At 36.8% G+C, this 27,576-nt stretch overlaps 1 protein-coding gene and 1 pseudogene across 1 annotated transcript in view; one reads left to right on the top strand and one right to left on the bottom strand.

The window, feature by feature from the left end:
- Positions 1 to 27,576, top strand: part of NME8 (NME/NM23 family member 8) — a 53,100-nt gene that overhangs the window by 8,099 nt on the left and 17,425 nt on the right. Inside the window, exons 5-10 of the mRNA XM_053553548.1 lie at positions 8,034 to 8,150; positions 9,030 to 9,096; positions 9,945 to 10,018; positions 12,243 to 12,335; positions 13,445 to 13,641; positions 18,188 to 18,363. Of these exons, the coding sequence (XP_053409523.1) occupies positions 8,034 to 8,150; positions 9,030 to 9,096; positions 9,945 to 10,018; positions 12,243 to 12,335; positions 13,445 to 13,641; positions 18,188 to 18,363 (724 nt within the window). The remainder of the gene's footprint in view (positions 1 to 8,033; positions 8,151 to 9,029; positions 9,097 to 9,944; positions 10,019 to 12,242; positions 12,336 to 13,444; positions 13,642 to 18,187; positions 18,364 to 27,576) is intronic.
- Positions 24,555 to 24,635, bottom strand: LOC128560452 (uncharacterized; annotated as a pseudogene).

Genomic DNA, 27,576 nt, shown 5'->3' with positions numbered 1-27,576 from the left:
TTGCTTTGCTTACTGTGTTCTTGGCTGTGCAGAAGCTTTTTAGTTTGATCAGGTCCCAGTAGTGTATTTTTGATACTGCTTCAATTGCCTGTGGAGTCCTCTTCATAAAATATTCACCCAGGCCGATTCCTTCAAGAGTTTTCCCTGCACTTTCTTCAAGTATTTTTATAGTTTCATGTTTTAAGTTTAAATCTTTTATCCAGTGAGAGTCTATCTTAGTTAATGGTGAAAGGTGTGGGTCCAGTTTCAATCGTCTACAGGTTGCCATCCAGTTTACCCAGCACCATTTGTTAAATAGGGAATCTTTTCCGCACTGAATGTTTTTAATTGGCTTGTCAAAGATCAAATAATGGTAAGTAGATGGATTCATCTCTTGGTTCTCTATTCTGTTCCAGACATCTACTTCTCTGCTTTTGTGCCAGTACCATGCTGTTTTGATCACTATCGATTTATAGTACAGTCTCAGGTCTGGTAGCGTGATTCCTCCTGCTTTGTTTTTATTGCTGAGTAATGTTTTGGCTATTCGAAGTTTTTTTCTGATTCCATATAAAACGAAGTATTATTTTTTCAAGATCTTTAAAATATAACAATGGAGCTTTAATAGAAATTGCATTAAAATTATATACTGCTTTGGGTAGTATGGACATTTTAAAATGTTGATACTTCCCAGCCATGAGTATGGTATGGTTTTCCATCTGTTAACATCTTCAGCTATTTCTTTTCTTTTTTTTTTTTTTTTGTAGAGACAGAGTCTCACTGTACCACCCTCGGGTAGTGTGCCGTGGTGTTACACGGCTCACAGCAACCTCTAACTCCTGGGCTTACGCGATTCTCTTGCCTCAGCCTCCTGAGCAGCTGGGACTACAGGCGCCCGCCACAATGCCCGGCTATTTTTTTGTTGCAGTTTGGCTGGGGCTGGGTTTGAACCTGCCACCCTCGGCATATGGGGCCGGCGCCCTACTCACTGAGCCACAGGCGCTGCCCCAGCTATTTCTTTTATTAAAGTTTCATAGTTCTCTTTGTAGAGGTCTTTCACATCCTTTGTTAGGTATACTCCCAAATATTTCATCTTCTTTGGCACTGCTGTGAAAGGAATAGAGTCCATGACTGTTTTTTCAGCGTGGTTATTGTTGGTATATATAAAGGCTACAGATTTATGGGTGCTGATTTTGTAGCCTGAGACAATGCTGTATTCCTTGATCACTTCTGAAAGTTTTGTAGTAGAATCCCTAGTGTTTTCCAGATATACGATCATATCATCTGCGAAGAGTGAAAGTTTGATCTCTTCTGACCCTATGTGGATGCCCTTGATCGCCTTTTCTTCCCTGATAGCAATGGCTAAAACTTCCATTACAATGTTAAAGAGCAATGGAGACAATGGGCAACCTTGCCTGGTTCCTGATCTAAGTGGAAATGATTTCAATTTAACTCCATTCAATACGATATTGGCTGTGGGTATGCTGTAGATGGCCTCTATTAGTTTAAGAAATGTCCCTTCTATACCAACTTTCTTAAGTGTTCTGATGATGAGGGGATGCTGGATATTATCAAAAGCTTTTTCTGCATCAATTGAAAGGATCGTATGGTCCTTCTTTTTCAGTTTGTTTATGTGCTGAATTACATTTATAGATTTATGTATATTGAACCAGCCTTGAGACCCTGGGATAAATCCCACTTCGTCGTGGTGTATAATTTTTTTTGATGTGTTGTTGTATTCTGTTTGTTAGGACCTTATTGAGTATTGTTGCATCAATATTCATTAGTGATATTGGTCTATAATTTTCTTTTCTTGTTGGGTCTTTCCCTGGTTTGGGGATCAAGGTGATGTTGGCTTCGTAGAAAGTGTTGGGTAATATTCCTTCTTTTTCTATATTTTGGAAGAGGTTTAGTAGTATAGGTACTAGTTCTTCTTTAAAGGTTTGGTAGAATTCTGACATAAAGCCATCTGGTCCTGGGCTTTTCTTTTTAGGGAGATTTTTGATAGTTGATGCTATTTCAGAACTTCATATAGGCCAGTTCAACATTTCCACTTTGTTCTGGCTAACTCTTGCAAGGTGGCATACTTCCAGGTATTGGTCAATTTCTTTCAGATTTTCATATTTCTGAGAGTAGAGTTTCTTGTAGTATTTGTTAAGGATTTTTTGAATATCTGAGTGGTCTGTTGTTATTTCATCTTTACCATTTCTGATGGATGAAATTAGAGATTTTACTCTTTTTTTCCTGGTTAGGTTGGCCAAAGGTTTATCTATTTTATTGATCTTTTCAAAAAACCAACTTTTGGATTTATTGATCTGTTGTATAATTCTTTTGTTGTCAATTTCATTTAGTTCTGCTCTGATTTTGGTTATTTCTTTTCTTCTGCTGGGTTTGGGGTTGGAATGTTCTTCCTTCTGTTGCTTGAGATGTCCCATTAAGTTATTAACTTCCTCTCTTTCCATTTTCTTGAGGAAGGCTTGCAGTGCTATGAATTTCGCTCTTAGGACTGCCTTTGCAGTATCCCAGGGATTCTGGTAATTCGTGTCTTGATTGTTGTTTTGTTCCAAAAATTTGGTGATTTCCTTCTTAATCTCATCTATAACCCATCTATCCTTCAGCATAAGGTTGTTTAGCTTCCATGTTTTTGTATAGGTATGCAGGTTCCTGTTGCTATTGAGTTCAACTTTTATTCAATGATGGTCTGAGAAGATGCAAGGAATAATTTCTATTTTGCTGAGGTTAGATTTGTGGCCTAGGATGTGGTCGATTTTGGAGTATGTTCCGTGGTCTGATGAGAAGAATGTGTATTCAATTTCGTTGGGATGAAATGTTCTGTAGATGTCTGTTAAGTCCAGATGTTGAATGGTTGGTTTAAATCTAAAATTTCTTTGCTTAGCTTCTTCTTGGAGGATCTATCCAGCACTGCTAAAGGGGTGTTAAAATCTCCAACTACTATGGAAGTGGAGGAAATCAAGTTGCTCATGTCTTTTAGAGTTTCTCTTATAAATTGAGGTGCATTGTGGTTGGGTGCATAAATATTAATAATAGAGATCTCATCATATTGAGTATTACCTTTAACAAATATGAAGTGTCCATCCTTATCATTAATTATTTTGGTTGGTTTAAAGCCTATTGTGTCTGTGAACAGGATTGCAACGCCTGCTTTTTTCTGCTTTCCATTTGCCTGGAATATAGATGACCATCCCTTCACCTTGCGTCTATATTTGTCTTTTAATGTAAGATGTGATTCATGTATGCAGCAGATATCTGGCTTGAGTTATTGTACCTAGTCAACCAACCTGTGCCTGTTTAGAGGACAATTTAAACCATTCACATTAATTGAGAATATTGATAAGCCTTTTGAGAGTCCAGTGGACATTTTTAATCCTTTTGTGACTGTAGAAGTTGGAATTTGATCAAAATTTTCTGGGTGAGTTTACTTTTGTGGTGGAGAATTACACTGGTCTTTATGGAGGATAGGTCTGAGAATATCCTGGAGAGCTGGTTTAGTTATGGCAAATTTCTTCAACATGTGAATGTTGTTAAAGTATTTAATTTCTCCATCATAAATGAAACTCAGTTTAGCTGGGTATAGGATCCTGGGTTGAAAGTTATTTTGTTTTAGGAGATTAAAAGTCGATAACCATCCTCTTCTAGCTTGAAAGATTTCAGCAGAGACATCTGCAGTTATTCTAAATTTCTTCCCCTTAGGTAATGGTTTTCTTTCTTCTAACAGCTTTCAGAATTTTCTCCTTCCTATTAACATTAGAGAAATTGATTATGATGTGTCTGGGGGATGTCTTATTCGGGTTGAGTCATGCTGGAGTTCTGAAACTGTCTGCTATCTGAATATCAGAATCTCTTGGCATGTCTGGAAAGTTCTCCTTCATAATCTCATGGAGAAGAGACTCTGTGCCTTGTGAAGCCACTTTGTCGCTTTCGGGGATCCCTATAAGACAAATATTAGTTTTCTTCGAATTATCCCAGAGCTGTCTGAGAGAGTGATCTGTTTTTGCCCTCCATTTCTCATCCTTTTTGAGAGTTTGGGAGCATTCAAAAACTTTGTCTTCAATGTCAGAAATCCTTTCTTCTGCTTGCTCCATTCTGTTACTGAGTGATTCTACTGTGTTTCTCAGATCTTTGAGGGATGCAACTTCTTGTCTCAATGTGTCAAAATCTTTGGCCATTTGGTCTTTGAATTTGTTGAATTCTTGAGGTATCTTTTGGGTTACTGCTTGGAGTTGTAGTTCAATTTTATTTGCTATCCAGATTCTGAATTCGATTTCTGACGTCTCAGGTATTTGTTTGTGCATGGGATCTTGTGCTGTGTCTGCCCCATTGATCCTTGGGGGAGTTGATCTACTCTGATTATTCATATTGCCAGAGTTTTTCTGTTGATTTTGCCTCATGATTGTTTTTCACCATTGCCTCTGGCCATCCTCAGAGTTGGGGAGGTGTCTCTCCAAGATTAGACCCCAGTGGGATCACTCTATTGTTGCTTGATCTTTGTAGGGAGTGACCCTGTGTAATTCCTCTGGGGCTGCTCCAGCTAGGGAGTTCTGGTTGTGGAAGCAACTCTGGCGTGTGACACACCCAGATCCAGCAATAGGGCAGGAGGTGATGCGCACGGTTCTGGGAGTGCCTGGCACCCAGTGACTTTGGCACAGAGAGCCCAAGGCTCCAGCAGTCTCTGGCCAGGAGAAGGGCTCTGCATAGAGGCAGGGAGGGCTCCAGAGGGCACGCGGCTACCAGTATACCTGGCCAGATGAGTGGGCCAGTGTGGAGGCTGGGAGGACACAGGAGGGAGGGCGCAGGGTTGCACGGCTCCCGCAGTTCCTGGTCAGGGCTGTGGAGGTCTGGTTGGTGCGGGGTCGCGGCACAGATCTTATGGAGGTCCAGGCAGTGCCACGCCCAGGAATTTGAGGTTGCTATGAGCTGTGATACCACGGTACTCTACCCAGGGCAACAGCCCGAGCCTCCAGTGTGTCAAAACTTTCTCACTCTGCCCCCTAAGGGTTAAGGCTGTAAGGCAGCTCAGTCCCTGCCTTTAGGCTGCTCAGTCTCTAGGTTACTAGGTCCCGCCCGATCCTTTCTCTGGGACCGTGAGGGCAGAGCTTGCTGGGGCAGTTCTCTCACACAATGGCTTCCTGCAGCCCAGCTCAGTGGCTCTGTCTGGGGACCCAGACAATGCCCAAAGTTCTCAGCACTTCTGCTCAAGCTCTCCCCAAGGCAGTTCAACTGAGTGCCAAGTCTAAAAACACTGAAACAGTTCACAGGTAAGGCCTTTCCGGTTTGCAGTCTCACTGCTGCTTGTACTTACGGTTGCCGGCGTCATTAGGTCGATCGAACACACACAACCACTTGCCAGTTTCCCACTGTTTTTGTCCTCCTCTTGGGGTCCAGAAGTCCCTTGCTGACTCCCTGTATCCTCAAGTGGATGATTATAGGCAGATCCCACCAGCCAGAGATGTCTGGAGTCTTATCTCCCCAGACTCACCATGACCAGTTGCAGGGAAGCTGTTACTCGGCCGCTATCTTTAATCCAATCTATTGGGGTAAATTTCATTCTGCCCCACCTCACTGCTGTTATTTACTGACCTTCAAGTCTGTTCTATTGATGACTGAAGACTTTGGCAAGTCCCCTGGGGACTTTGGTATTTACATCGGCAACCTTCTTGATATCCCAGCTTTTCAATTCTTTACCTCGTACTGCCAATGAACTTCCAATAAACTTCATCCAATCACTCCTGAAGTCATACTTCAGACTTTATTATCACTCATTGCTCCAAGTCCACAATAATTAATTCAAGAATGTCATTCTCTGATCCTAAAGCTCCCAATAAGCCTATTGCTTGTTTATTCAGATATCCCATGGTAGCTTTCGGTATTGGTCACCTTGTAGGTGACAATAAACTCATTCCAGTAATTTTCAGCCAGAAAGCCTTTTTCAAGGGCTATTAGAAAGCCCACAGACTTGGTAAAAGATACCTTTTAGTGGGAAATGGTAATTAGAGTTTTGGATTTCATTTAAACCTTTTTCAACTGGATCCTTCTCATTAGCCTTTGAATATGATTAAATCTACTCAATTAAAAAACAATACATCTTTTTGATACCATACCTCCTCCACCTACCACCCATTTCTCCTCTTCACCACATGGCTAATTTACTGAGAAGAGTTTCCATATTGAATTTTGCTTCATTTCTTCCCAGCTTATTAACTGCACAGCCCATTCACTATGACTGTTTTTTTCCACCAAAATTGCTGTTGCTAATGTATCCAATTACCAGCCTGTTGCTGGATATAATGGAAATTTTTAGGTATTTAACATTGGTACCTTCAGATGTATTAAATGTGGTAACCTTGACCTCCTTTTTAGAATATTTGCCTTGTATGAATTGGTTTTCTTTTCTCCTTCATGTATGTTAGTACTCTCTGTCTTTTTTGCAGGCCCTCCCTTCTTTATTCAGCTGTTAAACATTGATTTATTTGTGCTGTGTTCTCTTCTTTGAAAACTTCCTTCACACACATTTTCATTTGTCACCATCTGTTTATCAGTAACCCAAACTTCCACCTTCTGCTATATCCTATACTTTGAGTTCCAGACTTGTGCTTCCCACTGTCACCTTGATATCACCTTAGCGGCATCTCACAACAACCTTGTTCAACAGCAGACTCTCTGCTCCACAACTCACAGTCCTAGAATCTCCTCATGTGAAACCTACCCTGTTCCCCCGAAAATAAGACAGTGTCTTATTTTAAGGTGTGCTCCCAAAGATGTGCTAGGTCTTATTTTCAGGGGACATCTTATCTTTCCTATAAGTAGGTCTTATTTTCAGAGGATGTCTTATTTTCAGGGAAATGGGGTAACATCATAATTTGTGATTTACCCCGTTTTCAAGTGGAACAAAAGCATCATCTTAGCAACTTCTTTGCACATCACTCATACTCCAAACCACACCTTGGACTTGACAATTTTATTTCCACAGCCTCTCTCACACTCCTGTTTCCTTCCATCTTTTCCATCTCCCCACCACTGCCACAGACTGAATGGGCATCCTTTCTCATCTTCACCTCTAGGCTAGCTCATAACTACATGCAAACATCTTCTCTTGATCCACCTCCAATCTCTTCTCCACACAGTAGGTGAAATGATTTTTACAAACAACATTTCTAATTATGGTTCCATCCTCCACTTAAACATTCCAAAGGTTTATGACTGCACTTGGGACAGAGGCTGTGCCCTTCATGTCCAACAGGCCTTCTTGTGGTCTGGTTTCCTCTCATGTGGGCTTCTCATACTGGGTCTCCCTCACTTTCCTAGATGGCCTCCTCACTTGCCAAATTCCTTTCCAGACGCAGACACTTGCATGTGCTGTGCCTTAGGCCTAGAATGCTCTTCCTTCTCTCTTACTCACATTCATATTTCAAACCAATAATCACTTCCTGTTTTTGAGACGTTTCTACCATGATCTCCTTGACCAGGACGTGTTCTTGTAGGTGCTCTGAGTACCTTACATCTGTCTTGGTGGTACCTATCATGGGTGGCTTTTTCACATGTTGTGTGAGAGTGTGTCTGTGATTTACTTAGGTGAGGTACCAGGCCTATTACACATTCATGACTGATAAGTCATCAGCATGTATATCAGATGTTTGGTAAACACATGTTGGAAGATGAACAAAAGGGTCATGGTGTCAGAAATAGTTAGGGAGCTCTATGCAGAGTCTTTCCCATTTAAAGCAGGGATGCTCCAGGAGAGATTGCATTGTCAGTGCTCCTGTAGGGCCATGACTTGTTGGGAGGGGCTGGAAGACTCTATCATGCCTTTGGCTATAAGAAGACAGACAGATTGGAGGTAGAACTCAAAGAATTGGGTTTACCAAATCAAGATAAACTTTCATATCAGTAATAGCTTCCTTTAAAATAACAGATACAGTAGCTAAAAGGGGATCATTGGAGGTGGAGGACTGGGAGGGGTGACTTAATCCAGTTTAAATGTTGATTCTTGACTTGTTCAGACAATGAAAGTTTGTTTTATGTTTCCTTTTCCCTTATAGAATGGCAAAATTATTGCAAAGATTCAGGGTGCAAATGCACCACTGATTAGTAAAAAAGTTATTAACTTGGTCAATGATGAGAAGAAAATTGCAGCAGGAGAAATGGTTCGCCCTCAGGTAATTCTTTGAATTAACAACTATTTTCATTTTTTTAAAGTACATTGTCTTTTTTGATTTGCTTTCCTATAGCATTTTCTAGTTTTATAACTATCTAGCTGTTTAGATGATGCAACCTTTATGGAAAGCATTTTGACAATACAAATCAAAGGCACATACAGATCTTTTAACTCAGCAATTATCCTCCACTAAGTTGCTCTCGGCATTTGAAATTTACCTTAAGGCATCAGTGAACAGATTTCATGGAATGTATATAATTTGTGTCAGCAATTACACAATACATTCAGCCATATGTAACATATATATAGGGATGTATATATGTAAAAATGAAACCTTTCACATAATTCATGTAATCACAGAAGTACTTATAATCACTGCTTCCCTAGAAACTATGAACTTTTGTCCATCCTTTACTCTTTAATAGAATAATAGCTTTTGGTTTGAGAAATACCTTTTTTTACAAGCTGAGGAAGTATCCTCTGTTCCAAATTTACTAAGAGTAATGGTCAAGAAGGAAGGTTAAATCTTCTTAAAAGCCCTTTTTGTCTTTGACATGATAATCATGTGTTCACTGATTTCTTATTTGTTAATTTTTGCTTTGTTCTTATTTTACCTCTCAAGCCCTTCTTAAATGCTAAGTTTTTTTGTTCATATTTCCATATGGCACATATACCTTATTCTTGCCCCCGCCATTTCAACTACTGCTTATGGTACTTCAGTGGAAATCTCGGGAAAGTTGTGTTAGATAAATCCAAATACCTTTCCACTTTACTGTCTATCCTTTAAGTTATAAATATTTACTAGAAATAAAATTTCCCAACACCCATCCACTATCAGATTAAAATGTAACTGAGTTCTACTTGTATGTCTTTTTCATAGTATCATGAAATTCTGTTGGTAGATACAGCGTCAGAAGATGCTGGAGAAGTACATTCTGAAGGTGCTCGTAAGTAAATTTACTTTGAAATAACAGCAAGAGGTTTCTGTAGTGGGTGTTCATTATAGCACTACATCTTGCAACAAAATGCCAGTAGTAACGTCCATGTTAAACAGTAAGGGACTATTTGGCTAAAGGATGTTTTGAGACTTATAAGACTCAGCCATTATAAAAGGCACCCTTTCGTTTCCCCTGTCTTACCTTTGGTCTCTGGGCCTAGAACCTTTCAGAAGTTCTCAGGAGGGTGGGCTCCTGTGTCCTGTGACTAATCTGGATAGCAGCTTCCTATTTAATTCTTCATCATCTTTGAAAAACTTGGAAAATGATTTCTTCCTTGATGACGCCTGCTCTTGATTCACTTTACACTCAACAATTTCACGTCTTCACAGGAGTATCTGTATGTGTGTCTGTGTGTCTGTGCTTTCTCTGGAGGGAGCAAAAGCGAATAGCCAAACTCAGTGAGCTGTCTCACACTAAAAGGTCATGATAACAATGTAGATCAATTCATAGATGGTAAATCTGTCAGCTTGCAATGTTTATTTGCATAATTCACAGCTGAAACTTTACTCACTGGTAATACTATGCTAGATGCAACAGAAATGTGATTCTAACGCACGTGAATGGCATTCAAATCACCTGTCCTTACCTACTCAAGTTTTGCCTTTTGATTAAAAACTATTGTGAATGTTGCCCCTGCATGCAGTTTGATTCGAAGTAGAAGCTCTTCAGTAGTTGAAATCCCTTGTAACAAGACACACAACTGTCAATGATCAAAAATTTCACTGCATATTAGCAATTTATGTATTTATTTGCAGGATCCTGACTTTGCACCAAGAAAATAATTTTTTTTTTTCTAGAAGAACAATACAGTATTGCTGTTATCAAACCTGATGCTGTGCTTAGTAAGAAAGTTTTGGAAATTAAAGAAAAAGTAAGTAGTATTTCTCAAAATTAATTTAAATTAATTGCAAAATAACACCTTCATTGTCAATTTGGAGACATGCTTATCATTTAGAGTGAAATGAAATATAATGCATTTCTGGTTGGTACTAAATACTCTAAAGGCTTAGAGCATTTTACATTTTTCTAAAAGTTTGATTTATTCATGTATCCTTTAAGGAAACCTGCCCTACCAGCATCCTACATAAATTGTAAAAATTACAGTTTTTATTGGATCGAACAAATATTCTTCTTGTTTAATTATGTATCATATGATCTTTTTATAATTCACATTAACTTGCTTTCTTCCCCGTATGTGGTTACAAATGTATGGTCCTTTTCAATAAGTGATAGCTTAAAGGACACATTTTACATTTTGCATTAGAGTTTAAATAAATCTGTTTTTTTCCTAGTAAAGGAGAAATACATTCAAATTCAGAGGTCAGCAAAGTCTTCTTCTAAAGGGTTAGATGCTAGGTTTGCTCACGTCTGGTCTGTGATAGATGTATACTTAATTCTGGTATCCTACCAAGATGGCAGCAGTAAACCACATGTAAATGAGTGGGTGTAGCTGTCCAATGCACTTTATAATAGCAACTTGTGGGCCACATTTTGACTGCAAACTGTAGTTTGCTGAGCCCTGAACAATGACTTTGTGTTGAAAACATAAAACTATATTGAAATTTGAAAGAATGTTGCACGTGCAATAGAGGAGTTCATAGGGAGATAGTCTCTGTCTCGATAAACTTCCCATAATGCCTTCCTTCTGTAGCAGCATTAGCATCTATTAAACTACAATAAAGTAGTCAGTCCACAGGTCATGGACATTTACTATCTCTTCCAATTATATCTTGGCTAAATTAATATTACTCTCCAAAGATACCTCTTCCCTCCTACCCCCACATTCTGGTTTATATGTGAAGGTTGAGAGAGGCATCAAACATATATTGGTTTATGTTTTATACCATATTTCAAAGATAGTACAACATTCCAATGGCTTGCAGTTTCTTATTAAAGTATGTTTTAGTAGCCAGGATGATGAAAGTTTTCAAAATACATACTTTTTTGAGTTGAGGCCTTACTATTAGTCATCATTTTATCTTATTATTATCATTTTTTTTTGTTCTAGCTCAATAAACAACATTTCAGAGACATAATGAATATCTGCTAAATACCTCACCTCTCTGGAATTCAGTTAAAGGCTACATAACAGGACAGAAAAGAATGAATATTTTGAATAAAAAGAAAATGAGCAGACTGTATATTTTAACTATAATAAAAGAGAAGTTATCAAGCCTAAATGTTACTGGGATTTTATTTTCTGTTGTAAGGCACTGTGTAACTTAACAAAGACATGATTTGGATTTTTAGAAGTTGTTCAGCTTGGAATGTCAGTTAGGAGGGGGGTCACCAAAGGTAATGGCTTCAGTATCAACAAAGCCAATGAAACCAGTAGACCATTTCTTTTCATTGTAGAAGCAGAATGCACTTGAGGCTGGATACTAGCAAGTGAAATGGCGCTCACATTATTGGCATCTTTGCATATAATTACCAATTTGCTTCAGACGCAGGTTCCACTTTTATTTAATTGTTGAGTACCTCATTGGACTTGTCACATTTGCCCCAAAACTTGTTTGTCACATTTCATTACACCTGAACAGCATGCAAACTGAATTTTGCTATTAAATTGAATTTTCAGTAAAACAAGTAAAGCATGATTAAATTTTACTTTCTATCTTCCTAATGCTTTGTAAAGGTTTGTTGCTTATAAAGGTAAGTAGTACTAGATTATGAGTTATAGCATTCACAAATTAAGAGCCTGAAAAAGAGAAAGTTAAAATAATTTCGAAAATAAATGGCTAATAAGTACTTGAAAATTTATGTTTTTATGAATGATTAAGAAAGCTATGGTATTTTTCCTTGGAATTAGTTTGTTTTTACATATTTTTAAGCATTTCAGTTTCACAGAAATATTTCAGTTACTTGTTCAAGTCTTTAAAACTCAGATATGATGTATCTAAGAGGCATGAAAAGGTTCTGCTTTGTGTAATTTTGAGCCATTACAAATCTAGCGCCATCTGGATTTTTCTGAGTTTTTTTTTTATGAAATGTATCAAAAACTGGGTGCTTTGTTAATCCCGGGGAAAAAAGTCCTAAACTTGTTTTGCATGTGGTCCTACAACACGTCTGGATTTCACCTTACTGTCTAATTGAAGATTGCCAATGCAGGATTTATCATAGAAGCAGAGGATAAGAGGATGTTCACTGAAGACCAAGTTATGGACTTCTATAGTCACATTGCAGACCAGGTAAGACAGGTAAAAAAGAAAAAAGCTACTGTGTATGCAAATACAGTGGATTTCTATAAGCTTTAGATCTTCACTACAGAAAAGTAAATGATTAAGTCAACTAAAGTAAGGTCCAAGTGTCCCTGTTGGTGTCCATACATATCATGGTGATATATAATTTGGTGGTTCTGAAGAAACCTCCAGTAGAAATAGTAGCCACCAAGGAAAACTGGAGGGTCATGTTGTATTTTGTTGGATGAAACCCTCTTTATGTCAGGTCCCCCAAGATTCTCTGCGCCAGTCCTCTGGAAGTGAATATCCGGCACTTTCCTAAAGATTTTTATCCTGAGTTGAAGGCTCCTTGTTATCATCATCACAAGAATGATCCTCTTTACCTAAAGGTCTTTCTCTTGGGCTTTTCTTTTTTTTCAATTTTCTTGTCTGGGGGAATATAATAAAGGTAGTTCTGTGTATTGGAAAGTATCTTGGCTAGATCAGCAGACTTCACTTCTGGAAATGCGCTGTCCAATATTGTACTGTTTGAATGTATTAAAATTTTAAAAAACATTAAAATCCAGAAAGTCTCAGTTGCACTAGTCTCATTTCAAGTGCTCAGTAGCCACAAGTGTCACTGGTCACTAGTTGGAGAGTATAGAAGAACATGTTTATCGTCACAGAAAGTTCTACTGGCCAGCCCTTTGTACATGTAGAACTAGCTCCCATGCTCAATTCATCTCTTTTGGATGCAGTTTCCATACATGTAAAAGGAAAGGGTTAGATAAGGTGCATCAGCATCAACTATGAACTTTTGAGAAAACCCAACTCCTGAGCCTTGTCTCTAACTTCCTGAATCCGAAACTCTTCTGTTTGGGCTCTAGGAATTTGTTTCTACAAGCCCTCCTGATGAGTTGGCTGCATCCCCAAGTTGGAAAATTATGGTTACAATATCACTAAGATCAATTCCTGCTAGCTATGAGCTTCTATCCTCCTTACAAGATGTTTGTAAGGATAATATTCCCTTGCCCAATGACTGTGAAGTGGAAGGCTTCACTTGACCCGCGAAGCAGCCCCCATGTTAGCCCATCCATTTCAGGAGCCTGAAGTAAACAGTTCATTGTTTTATTTTGTAGCCTGACTTTGAAGAGTTCCTCTCTTTTATGACAAGTGGCCTAAGCTATGTTCTAGTTGTGAGTCAAGGAAGTGAACAAGAGCCTCCCAAGGAAGAAACTGAATCTAAGCCTGACACTGAAGCTACAGAACCAACTAAGGATCAGTCTAATCCTGAAGTTGATATCACATCTGAAGGATTTAAGAAGAAACGAGACAGGTAGCAGACTTTGCCAAAGAAGGTTTACACAGCTCGTTCTACCCCAACCCTGCCACTTAAAACTCCCAGATTGCTGATGTTGTTATGTGGGTATTGAACAATTGGAGACAATAGCTTCTCAAACTTGGATGTAATTGAGATTTATTCCCTAAACAATAGTGCCTGTAGCCCGATGGAATTATGACTTGTCTTATAACAGTTATATTATCACTCCTGCAATACACCGTATTTCTATGCCCATGGAAGGTGTCCATCTTGTTCTCAGTAACCTCTCTATTTGCCCCAATACATGTCATAGCTATACAAAGGCTTGTTTATTCTTTTATGAAATTCTCGTTTAAGTTGAAAATAATAGATACAATTCCTACAATAACTTTGAAGGTATTCCAGGGACTAAAGCAGTCTGAATTCTATACCCTGGCCCCCTTCTCCCATCTCCAGTGGTTTCTTGAGGCCTAGAACTCTGTTCAGGCCTAGAGTTCCAGAGTAGGTGAGGCTGGTATGGTGCTTCCTCCACTGGGAGCTTGGGGAGTTCTTGAGATCCCCAGGAGGGAAGAACCTGGAGTCTACCACATCCCTGAAAAAGAAAAAAAGATTTGTATCTCACTGGGTCTTCCTGAGACGTAGAAGGCAATGATGGAGCTGGCTAAAATTGTGAATTCCCTGCCCTTGAATTCTAGCTCTTTGGAGCTTTGTAAGATCGTTCCTGCACGGGAATGAGGACCTGCTGGCTGCCACAGCACAGGCTTGTAGTCTAGAGCCTACTTTGCCTTCCATTTCCAGGGTTCCCACACTTACCTAAGACCCAGTGAGGCAACAAGAAAGGGTGGCAGACAGGGAAAGGAAAATCAGCACAGAAATCATGACATAAACCCAGTGAAAACTAACTGCTTAGAGACAGAAAAAGCCTTAAATAAAATAATAACAGAGATCCAAGTGTAAAAATTTGAATTGCAAAAATTGTGGGGTTTGGACTATAAATTTGGTGGAGAATTAGAGGGTATGACTGTCCTTTGATATTCAAATTAATGACTTTAAAAAATCAAATGCAAGAAATAGTTCAAAGTGCAGAAATTTGAAAAAATGAGACAGACATCATGAAAGCAGAAGTCTGTAATTTGAAGAATATACTGCAAGGACCAATGGGCTAATAAGAGAATTCCATACAGAGAACAAAGATCAGTTGGGCAAGCTATAATCCAAGAAATAATAGAAAAACAAACTTTTCTCCAGAATGAAGAAATGCCGGTGTCTGCCGTTTGCAAGGCTTATGGTGGTCCACTCTCAACTGACATAAACAACTCAGGGATACAGAAACTTCCTGCAACCCATTTCCAGACACAACAAACAGGCAGTGGTATACTTAATGTGTTTGGAACCTGGAGCAGGTCGTTTTCTTAACACCCCTTTCTCTATATGACAAAATTAGTTTAAAGAACTAATTATAGAATGAGGTTAACAATACCAGAAAAGAAAAAGACAGTGAAAATAGTCTTTTATGAACATTTGCATATATAAACATATGAGTAAAAAATAAATACAAATATTTATAGACCAAATTTTAAAAAATGATAGATGAATATTATTTTATTGTATTAATATTTTTATATTGGAACCATATTTAGAAAACATAGTTATTAGTCTATTGTGCAAATGTAAGTATAGCTTTTGTTTTAAAAAAATCTTAATTTTTAAAGATTTGTCAATGATGTTCTCAAAATTGATTTTTGCTGTGTAGTCATGTTTAATGCATAGAGACACCCCAAATTACCATTTCACAAAAAATTCCAGACATTGCAGTACTTCCAATGATTTTATTGTTTGGGGATTGATTTTGCCATGTTGAGAATGATGCAGAGAATGCTCCTTATTAAAGGCTAAGTAAGAAAAATGTGAAACTTAAAGCATACACATACACTATGAAAATTCAACACTAACCACAAGAATTGTTTAGATTGTAGTGAACACAGGATATAGGTATTTTTTTGAGGAGTATTTTTATCACTAACATTCTTTAGAATTGTTTGTGGGTGATGATATTATTATTGGTCTAAAATTTCCCTTGTTCTTTAGGATCCTTTCTGCCAACCCCACACTCGGCAGCAACAAGTTATGTACAAAGCAAAAATATTTGACTAGCATGGAACTCTTCATAGACTATGAAGAGAAAAAGATCTCAACCTCTTCATTCTTTATGAAACCAAGATATTTGCCTTGTAGAGTAAAGGAAGATGTTCAAGGATGTGCCTAGGAATTTATCACGTATATACCCTTTTGCAGAAAATATTTGAGGAAATATTCAACCAAAAAATAAAAAAAGTATGAGAATAAAAAGCAGGAAAATCACTGTTATCAGTGAACATTGAAATCTGGGAATACACACACACCAACATTACATAATTACCCTGGCCTATATATAATGTAACAGCTAATCAAGGGCTCTTGAAATAGAATGAAATTCTGATTTAGATTATAAATTATCTTACAAAACCTAGAAGTTGCTGGATGTGGGGGGCCAAATGGTTTCAAGATCTCAGGGAGGAGAGGGCAAAGCGATGATGAAGAGGAAGCCAAAAAGTATTTTAAGGTTCTTATTTGAATGTGTAAAGGGGGCATAAATGGAGCGCCCATTTCCAAAGTTGGGAAATAGTGTGCTAGAATGTAAGAAATAGAACACATGTGTCTAACAATGAGAGCGGGAAAAAAAAAAAATCAGTGCAGTGGAAAAATACAGTGGAACTTCCACATTAAGTGGCAGAAAATGTGAAATGAATAGAAACTTGCTCAGACTAGCAAAATAAGAGAAAGAAGAAAAAGGAAACCCCAATTTAAAATAAATAGTATATATAAAGTAAGATGGAAGGAATCAAGTCATGAATATGACTATTGTACTAAATATGAAAACATTAATTCTCCCATTAAATACGGAGATTACTAGATTAAAGAATGAACTAAATCAAAAACCATCATAGTAATGATTCAGACAAGAATCATCAATGGGCACTAAATCCATTGGGTGAAAAATATATACATAGTATTCTAGAATGTCCTCACAGATTACATACTTATTACAAAGGGATAACTATAACTTTTGAGAAGAGGAACTTGGGGGAATCCCAACTTAACCATGTTAATATCACCAATAACAGGAAAAACTAGCCTCATGTACCTACTAGGTGATGGAACATGTGATGGACTAAGAAAGATGCAGGATCACTTAGGTAGTTTTCTCACCAAAGATCCATAACCTCAGAGTGATAGGAATCTCCTAGGCCATCCAACAGTTTTAAGCCATCAATAATGAGGACTGTTTATAAAACAACTGTCTGGGATACTTCAAAATATCAGTATCATAAAAGACAAAAAAGGCTAAATCACTCTCAGAGATTAAAGGAAACTAAGGAGATAGGACAACTACGTGCAGTGTACGATCTTGGATTAGGGAAAAAATTGCTATAGGAAAGACAGTACTAAAAAAATTAGTGAAATTTAAAGATGGACTGCTTACCAGATAATAGTTTTATATCAATGTAAAATGTGGCAAAATGATAGTTCGTGAAACTATATAAAGGGTATAAGTGGGAGTTTGTTGTTCTAGTCTTGCAACTTTTCTGTCAATTTAAATTTTTTCAAAATTAAAAATATTAAACTTCACTCACCTATATTCTGTCTAGGAGAAGCATACATAGAAAAACAAAAATAATGGGATGGCAAAAAATAAGATATTAAAGATAATAAAGATATTAAAATTGATCATTAAAAATGTTAAATTTGATAAAGAAAGACACAATGTGTGAAGAAGATGTAACAATCAAATCATAAATTAAGCTCCTACCAACATAAAAACTAAACATATAGGGATGAAAGTATAGAACAATAAGGAGAAATGGATAAAAATGCCTATTAGCAAACAAAAATGAGCAAGGATAAAAAGGAATGGGAAATCAATATGCAGTAAATAATGTATAATAAATGATCAATAATATGTGAAAAGTAAATATACATATATATCACCTTTTATATTACAAATAAATTTTCTCTGTCACAAAGAATACTAACATGTTTGAAATTAAAATTTTACCACATGTATTTGCAATTACAATCCAAAAAGGGGAAATAAGCAACAAAAAAATTACAAAAACTAGCTATTTAAAAATATGAAATTTGCATATAAATAACCCTTACTCCAAAGACAAAATTAAAAGGAAAAATACAAGCTATATGGAAAGCTCTACACAGAGGAAAGAAAACTTTTTCTGAAAACATAACATATTTTTTCTTGGTCTTTGTTCATCCTTCCATAAAGTCAAGTACAGATGATAATCACGTAACAGATTTTTGGAGTAAATTCAATAGAATGTTGAATTAAGTATCATATTCTTGTATGTAATGGGGAGATACAACTTAGTCTTTACATGAAATTCAATTTTTATTTGCTTTATTAAACTCCATGTAATTTATAAACATATTCTCAATTTTAATGTGCTGGCATGTTCATTAAACTTCAGTTTATAATAGCCTTAAATTATATTTTGACTTTCAACAGTTTACAAGAATGTCTGGAGAGGCAGCACATAGCTCAGTTTTGTGATGTTGAAGATGATGCAACTATTGTGGCTAAGTTCCTTGATATGTTCTTCCCTGATTTTAAAACATTGAAAAGCATGAAATTACAAAAAACAGTGGCATTACTTCGGCCAGATCTCTTTCAAGAAAGGAAAGGTAGAAAATAAAGCACAAATTGTTTAAGTATTTTATAGACATGATTTGAATAAAATCTAGTATAATTATATTTAAAGACATTGTTTTAAATGTTAACTTTGAAGAAAAAGCACCTTGAGTAATAAATTTAATGTTAACTTGCTGATTTCTTAATAATAACGAATAAAACATTTTTGTAGATCAGGAGAACATTATCTAGCCTGTGAATTTGCTAGAATAGATTTTAACATTGCAGTTATTATTACATAATAAATACTGGAAATTTTCATCTCTGAAATACCTCAATTCAAAACTTGTGTGATCTCTAATTGATAGTGTGATTTGAACAAGATATTTTAACAAGTCTATTTCTTCATTTGTAAAATTCTGAAGATTAAAATAAAAAAACATAAAGTGCCTGGCACTTGAAGAACTAATTATTTAGCCTCATCTCATATTCTCATAGCAGAGTAAATAAGACAGAGTAAAAACACAATCCTAAATTAATATTATTCCTTTTTTTATACTTAGCGTATGACAGTACAGTTGATAATAGTATATTGACCTTCTAGTCTCTGACTTGCTGAACTAACTTAGTTCTAAAAGCTTTAATGTAGTTTCCTTGGAAATTTCTATGTAAACCAAGGTTTCTCAACTTTGGACCTGCTTATCTTTTAGGACAGAATGTTCTTTGCTGGGGATTCAGGAATGGGGCATGCTTCATGTGCACTGTAAAATGCTCAGCAGCATCCTTGACCTTTGCTCATTAAATGACGCTGTCATGATCCTCCCACTTTCCAGTTGTGACAACCAAAAATATGTCCAGACATTGTCAAATGCCCATTGAAGGGCAAAATATCTTCAACTGGCAATCACTAATGTAAACAGCATACTCAACTGCAAAGTGAGATACTTTTATCTCTTTCCATCAGTCTGACTTTTATTTCCTTTGCTTGCCTCATTGAACTGGTTAGCATCTCTTATATCATGCTGAATAGGAGTGATAAGAAGAGGTAACCTCCATTTTTTTTTAATATTTATTTATTTATTTATTTATTTTTGAGACAGAATCTCACTCGATAGCCCTGGGTAGAGTGCTGTGGCACCATAACTCACAGCAACTTCAAACTTCAGGCTCAAGCAATTTCTTGCCTTACACTCCCAAGTAGCTGGGACTACAGACATGTGCCATGACACCTGGTTAATTTTTCTATTTTTTTATTAGAGACAGGGTTTTAACTCTTGCTCAGACTGGTCTCAAATGCCTGAGCTCAAGTGATCCACCCCCTCAGCCTGCAGAGTGCTAGGATTGTAGGTGTGAGCCACAGTGCCTAGCCAGAGGCACCTATTTTTTCAGTTTATCAGTTTTTAAGTCTCACATACTTGATGTGTTTTTGTTAGTTGCATATATATTATGGATTATTATATCTTGGACAAAGAATCCCTTTATCATTGAGTAATAGTCGTCTTTAGCTTTGGTAATTTTCCTTTTTCTGATTAATATAGCTACTCGGATTTCTTTTGATTAGTGTTAACATGTATATTTTTCTCTATCCACTAAATGTTAATCTATGTCTTTTTATTTAAAGTGGGTTTCTTGTAGACAACATATTGTTGGGTCTTTTGATTCCCCCTTATGTAGTATATTAAGACCATTCACATTTAAAGTAATAATAGATATCGTTGGATTATATATTATTATATATAGTACCGTGTTTATAACTGTTTTTATTTTTTGCAATACTTCTTGATTTCTTTCTGTTTATTAATCTTGCTCTCTTTTTCTGCCTTCTCTTATTGTAATTGAGCATTTTATATGATTTTATTTTCTCTCCTTTATCAGCAAATTATTATGAACGAAATTGTGTGTTCCCTCCCCTACAAATTTATATGTGGAGGCCCTAACCCCAAAGTGATTGTATTTGAAGATAGGGCCTTTAAGGAAGTACTTAAAGTTAAATGAGGTAATAAGAGTTTGTCACTAACTTGATAGGACTATTGTCATTATAAGGAGAGATGTCAGAGCTCTCCTCTGTGTATATAGACACACACATAAAACTCATGTAGGGACATAGCCAAAAAGTAGCCAGGAAGAGAGGCCTCACCAAAGACTGAACTTTCTGGCAACTTGATCCTGGATTTCTAGCCTCCAGAACTGGAGAAATAAATTTCTGTTGTTTAAGCTATCCAAACTATCCTACTTCATTATGGAAGCATGAGAAGACTAGCATACAAATCCAGCATACTTCATTAAATGTTATTTTCAGTCATTGCCCTAGAATCTGCAGCATGTATTTACAATTAAGTCCTCTTTCATATAACACAATACTGCTTCTTGGGTAGTGCAGGTAACATAACAGAGAATTCCCAATTTTTCCATCCTACTTGTTTATAATATTGCAGTAATTCATTTTACTTAGCCATAAGCTATAATTACCTAATACATCAATGCTATTACTGCCTTAAATAAGCAGTTATCTATTAGATAAATTAAGAATAAGAAAAATTAAAAGATATTCTTTCTCTGATGATCTTCCTCTTTATGTAGATTTGACTTTCTAGTATATATTATTTTCCTTCTCCCTAAAATATTGTTTTAACATATTTCTTGCAAGTCAGACCTACTGGTGACGAATTGCTTCAGTTTTTGCTTTTCTGAGAAAGTCTTCATTTCCCCTTCACTTTCGATGATTAATTCACTGGATAAAGAATTCTTGGTAATTCTTGGTAGGTTTTTGTTTCAGCACTTTAAATATTTCACTCTACTCTCTTTTTACTTGCATGGTTTCTGATATCAAGTCAAATGTATTTCTTACCCTATTCTATAGGTAAGTTGTTTGTTATGCTTCTTTTAAGATTTTCTTTTTTTCTATTCTTTATTTCAGAATATTAGGTGGTATACATGTTTTGTTTAAATATTTTATTTTTTGTACAGTTTTTTTTTGTTTTGTTTTGTAAGTACACCATTTACCCAGATAGTGTGTGCTGTACCCAATAACTGTGAATTTACCTATCCCCTACTTTGCGCTCCCCTCAGTTTTATTTTTATTGAGATTTTCTTCCATATGTGCACTTGAGTGTTGACCGATTAGTTCCAACTTGGTATTGAATTTCGTACGTATTTGTTTCTCTATTCTTATGTTTCACTTAGAAGAATGGTTTCTAGTTTCATCTAGGTTGGCACAAAAGATTCTAGGTCACCATTTTTTTTTTATGGCTAGGTAGTAGTCTGTGTATAAATATACCACATTTTGTTAATTCATTCTTGTGTTAGTGGATACTTGAGTTGTCTCCATGTCTTTGTGATTATGAACTGTGCTGCTGTGAACACTTGAGTGCAGGTTTTTGTTTGTTTGTTTGTTTTTTGATAAAATGACTTTTTTTCCTTTGAATATGTACCCAGAACTGGGATTGCTGGATCAACTCGTATCTCCATACAATTTTCCATAGAGATACTATACTAGTTTATACTAACAGTATACTACAGTTCCTTTTTCTCCACATCCACCACCTGCTGCTGTTTTGCAACTTTTTAATATGAGCCATTCTTACTGTAGTTAGGAGATATCTCGTTATGGTTTTGGTTCACATTTCACTAATGATTAAAGACACTGAGCATTTTTTCATGAGTTCGCTGGTATTCATTTGAAAGGTTTCTGTTTGTGTCTTTTGCTCATTTTGTATTGGGGTTATTTGATTGTTTCTTGCTGATTTGCTTGAGTCCTTTGTAGATTCTGGTTATCACTCCTTTGTCATATGTAGTATGAGAACATTTTCTCCCATTATGTGGTTTATTTGCTATTTTGATTGTGTCCTTGGCTATTCAGAAGCTTTTTGATTTGATCAGGTCCCATTTATTTTATTGTTGCTATGATTGCTTTGGGGGGTCTTCTTTGTGAATTCTTGGTGTAGGCTGATATCTACAAGGGATTTCAACTACTGTGCACAATGTGAGTCTATTCAGCATGTCTCCTGAGTGAAGGCCTCAACTATAACTTGAATTTTACCTTAGAATTGAAAATAATATAACCTAAACATTTGTATGCTCATATTAATTTGAAGTAAAAAAAAAAAAAAGCATTTTTCCAATATTTTCTTAGATACCTACAGTTTCCTGCCTTAGGTTTAAGTCTTTTATCTATCATGAGTTAGTTTTGTAGTGATGAGAGGTACAAATTCTGTTTCAGTCTTTTCATGTGGCTATCCAGTTTTCCCAGCACCTGTATTGAACAGGACTTATTTTCCTCAGTGTATGTTTTTATCTGTTTTGTCAAAAATCAGGTGGGACTATGAGGATGATTTCATTTCTGAATTCTCTTTTCTGATTCATAGGTGTATATCTCTGATTTTGTGGCAGTACCATGCTTTTTTGGTTACTATAGCCTTGTAGTAAAGGTTGAAATCTGGTAAAGTGAAGCCTACCATGTTGTTCTTCTTAACATAAGGTTGCATTCATTGTTCAGGGCTTAGTATTGTGCTTGTTTTTCTGAAGTTCAAATACAATATGCATAAGTGTAATTTTTTTTAGTATTTATCCTACTATCAATGGGAAAGAACCCAAACTCCAAGCTCTGTAAAATAATTTAAAAGATTTATTTGGAACTGAATATGTGCAACCATGGCCCAGAGAGCCATGCTCAAGAAGCCTTGAGCAAGTTGTCTCACCATAGTTGGGTTACAGTTTGGTTTTATATATTTTAGAGATAAAGGAATCAGACATAAAGTCATCAGTTAGTACATGAAGGCATACATACATTGGTTTAGCCTGAAAAGGAAAAGACAGAACATCAGGGCATTACAGGTTTTAAGTGGGTTTAAAATTTCTTTGATTTGGAATTGGTTAAAGAAATGAAGCTTTGTCTATGAAAGGACCAAGCTAACTTCATTTTGTTAAAACTAACTCCATTTTGTCTCACAGCCTTCACTGACCCCACTTTGCCCAACAGCCTTCAATTTACAGCTGCATACCAAAGGTGATAGGCAACCTGCTTCCTCCCCAACCCCGGGCTCCGTGTGTGTTTGCCCCGAGCGATAACGGCACCCACCCTCGGCCCCAGTAGTAGTAAATCTTTCCCCTAAGCCCCTATTCCCCCCCACTTTTCTTTTCTGTATCCTTAAAACTGCTCTTCCCTCTGCGGTAGGGGCTTCTCTGCCCTCCTGCTGCGCCAGGAACGAGAAGCCCAGATTCGAATCTGTGAATAAATGGCTCTATTGTTTTTGCATCGGACTCAGCTCCTTAGTGGTCTTTGTGGGGGATTTCAAGATCTGGGTACAACAGTCTAGAGCAGGCATCCTCAAACTTTTTAAACCGGGGGCCAATTCACTGTCCCTCAGACCATTGGAGGGCTGGACTATAGTTTAAAACAAAAAACTATGAACAAATTCCTATGCACACTGCACATATCTTATTTTGAAGTAAAAAACAAAACGGGAACAAATACAATTCACACCGCTTCATGTGGCCTGCGGGCCGCAGTTTTAGGACGCCTGGTCTAGAGGCTTGAAATGTTTTAAGTTAAAGAAGTCTGTTAATTAGAGACAGGCCACTGAACATAACACTGTACACATACCCAGACTTAAGTTATCTGTTAAGTAAATTGATGATCTTCAGGTGTGGTTTGACCTTTGTCTTACATGGTGTTAGGCCTGTTAATGATTGTCTATTGTACTGTTATCTCCTCCCTCAAAAAAAAACCCTACAAGGGATAGGGCACAACTAGACATATTTAAAGGCATATTTAAAGCCATTTCCTTATGGCTGGTAACTCAGCTTCAAGGTTTTTTGGCAGGGAGAGGTTTCCCCTTGGCAAAGGAGGTTGATTCAGTCAACTTTGGTGGCTTATTTTATTTCATTTCATAATGCTTAGTGTTCTCATGGATCTGTGGTTTTGTGTCTGTCATTAGTTTTGAAAAATTCTTGGTTATCATAATTTCAAGCATTTTTCCCCAGTATTTCTTTCTTCTTCTGGTATTACCATTATGTATGTGTGACATCTTTGTTATTGTTCTAGAGTTCTCTGATAGTCTTCCCTGCCCACCCTTCATTCTTTTGCATTTCAGGTCAGGGAGTTTCTATTAATGCATCTTCAATCTCACTGACTTTTTTCTTATGTCAAAACTACTGGTGAGCCCTTCAAAAAAATTACTCATTTCTGTTAAGTGTTACAGTTTCTCTCTCTCTACTTACATTTCTCATTTTTTTACATTACGACTAATTGCATGAGAGTTTTAATTAGCAATAATTGCGCCTCAGATAAACCTCATTGGCTACGATACTGCCACTGCGCAAAGCTAACTAATTGCATGAGAATAAAGATTTGTCATTGTGGGAATAAAGTGACCACCAGATAAATATTTAAATGCCAATTAAGGAGTCTCTACTAGGACCTGCAGTAGGCTGTCTCTGCAAGTCTAAGAGAGATGGGGGAGAGCAGCAGCGACCAGTTGTAATTGGTGGGTGTAGGTTTTTATAAGGTCTGATGCAGGCAAGATGCTGGATTTTATAACTGGCCCTTACAGAAGCAAACAGACAGACCTTGCAGGTGCAGTTAGATAGATAAACAAACAACTTTTACAATACAGGTCCTCAGTAGTTCTTATCTTGGTTCCCATTCCTCCCTCCTGTGAGTGTTATCATCATTTCAAGGCCCCTAGACGGTGAATTCATCACCTCCTCATCTGCCATCTTGGATTGCGGCTGGTGTTTTTTTCCTCAATACGGGCGGATGGAGTGGACCTGGGATTGCAGTCATGGTCAAAGGGGGTACCTGCGGTCCAAGGAGGGGGGCTGCACCTGGTGACAATCTCAGATTGATAAATAATTGTTTTAAATTCCCTATTTGATTTGGTAATTCCAAAATCTGTGTTATCAGAGTTTGCTTCAGGTCTTTGTCTCTTCAGACTGTGTTCTTTACCCTGCTTTTCTTTTTCTTTCTTTCTTTCTTTTTTTTTTTTAGCATATTTGTAATTTTTGCTGAGAGCCAGACATACTTATGAGGCAGTAGGAACTGAAGTAATTAGGTTTTTAGTAGGATGAGTTCTTATGATAATCTACTCTGGGTAGGAGTTAGTCTGTGTTTAATGTTTGCTATAGCTGTAAGTGCCAGGGTTTCAAATGCTTTCACAGTTTAGTGCCTTGGCTTTTTGTTTCTTTGTTTGTTTTTCTTCTCTTTTCTGTTGTCTTAGGGTTTTCCTAAGAACTCTTCCTTAAATAGCATTTTTGTCCAGCCTCTCTCAGTTGGAATCCACTGTTATTGTACTGGAGTCCTATGGATGTGCTGACAAGGTGTTGAGGAGGAGAAACACTATCATCCCCTGCAGATAATTAATTAATTTCATGTGACTGGGCATATTTCCACTCTCACCCCTTTCTACAACCAAGCATATTTAAAATATGCAACCGTCATGTTCTTGCTGATCCATATCCTAGCATATTTACAACAAAGTCCTTAGAGTAGTGCATCCTATTAACAGGAAGTGGCAAAAATCAAATCTATGGACAATGTATGAAAATTAGAGCTACATATCTTCCATATGAGTCAGTGGATAATTGTTACCTCATTCATGTTGGGTGAAGATGTCAGAAGCATTTCGATCTGGTTCCTGGCTGGCTTCTGTTGGGTGCTGCATAAGGCAGTCTTCCTGGTTGTTTCATTTACCCAGAGGCCTTAGATGAGATCATCACTTCCAAACAACTCTGTTATCTAAGGGATATCCTCAGTTCAAAGCTTAGCTATCTGGCTAATTTCAAAATTGAATGCTCACATTTCTCATTCATAACAGAAGAAAAAAACAACTTTGTTTTGTTTTGTTTTATTGTCACTGATTTTATCTCCTCTGGGACTGCTGGAGCCCTGCCTCTCCATTTTGCATCTAGCGTATCAGAATCATTCTTATTATCTCTTACAGTCTATTCTTCCTAATCAATGAGCACCAAACATAGCCATTCAGTAAATCCATGCTATTTCTGTTTCTTTCTTGCTGCCTTCTTTTGGAATTTAAATACTTTTTAGTGCCTCATTTTCCTTTACCTATTGGCTTTTTAACTAATATATATTCTGTATATTTCTTTTAGTGCTTGCTCTATGGATTACACTATACCTATATAACTTTCAAACTACTTAGAATTAATATTTCGCCACTTCAAGTGAAATGTAGTTGAAAGCACATGTAGTGAGAATAAGATGGAATCAGGCAGGCTAGGGTGGACATGATATAGCTGTTCTGGTAAGGTTATGTCCTGCCTGACCTTCACCCCCTGACTCCCATTCTAACTGTTTTATAAATTTAGTTCCCACCCTAAAGATGCCTATCTTGAGTATTTTAGGTGGGCTGATTTAGGAGATTGACTCTTGATTTGGAATATTGTCATAGGTCACTGAGTTATGCTGATTATTGCTTAAAGTAAGGGTTAACATGGTCTTTGCTTTGAACTTTTATGTATAAAACTGTGATTTGGGAAATGGTAGAACAAAACAGTCTTGGACAGGCTACTCTCACTGTTCTCCAGAATCACAGCCTTTTGACAAAGTTTGGTGGACCTATCCCTGTCTCTGCATATTGGCAGGCAGTGACAGACGACCAGACCCTCCTCAGCAACATAGTAACCTTAAAACCATATATATCCTTTTCCCTTCCCCAATCTGTTGCAGTTGTAGTGTATATTACATCTACATTTATTCAATACCTCACTAGACCATAGTGTAAATTTGCTTTTTAGCAGTGAATAATATATAGAGAACTTAAGAGGAACAAAATTTTTACTGTATTCACCTAGTTATTTGATGTCAACCTTTCTTCCTGAAGTTCCACATTTTCCTCTAATAATATTTCTCTTCCACCTGAAGAACTTTGGCCCTTCTTTTAGAGCAGGTCTGCTAGCAACAGTTTTCTTTCATTTAAGAATATCTTTATACTGAAGCATATTCTTACTGATACAGAATTCTGATTTGATAGTTCTTTTTTTTTCAGCACTTTAAAAATGTTGTGCCACTGCTTTCTGGCCTCACTGGCTTCTAGTGAGACATCCAGAGTCAACCAAAGCATTGTTTTCTTATATGTAATATCATTTTTCTAGCTATTATTTTTTTGATCTAGCTACTTTTTGGATTTCTTTTTTTTTTTAACTTTTGGTTTTTAGCACTTGTATTACATATGTTGTGTCTGAACATATTTTTCATTGAACTTATCTTTGAATTTGAGATGCTCTGAATTTCTTGAACCTATAAATTAACA

This window comes from Nycticebus coucang, chromosome 11 (genome assembly GCF_027406575.1).
Source record: "Nycticebus coucang isolate mNycCou1 chromosome 11, mNycCou1.pri, whole genome shotgun sequence".
Taxonomy (NCBI): domain Eukaryota; kingdom Metazoa; phylum Chordata; class Mammalia; order Primates; family Lorisidae; genus Nycticebus; species Nycticebus coucang.
The sequence above is the reverse complement of the archived record's forward strand: the minus strand, read 5'-3'. Positions and strand labels throughout refer to the sequence as shown.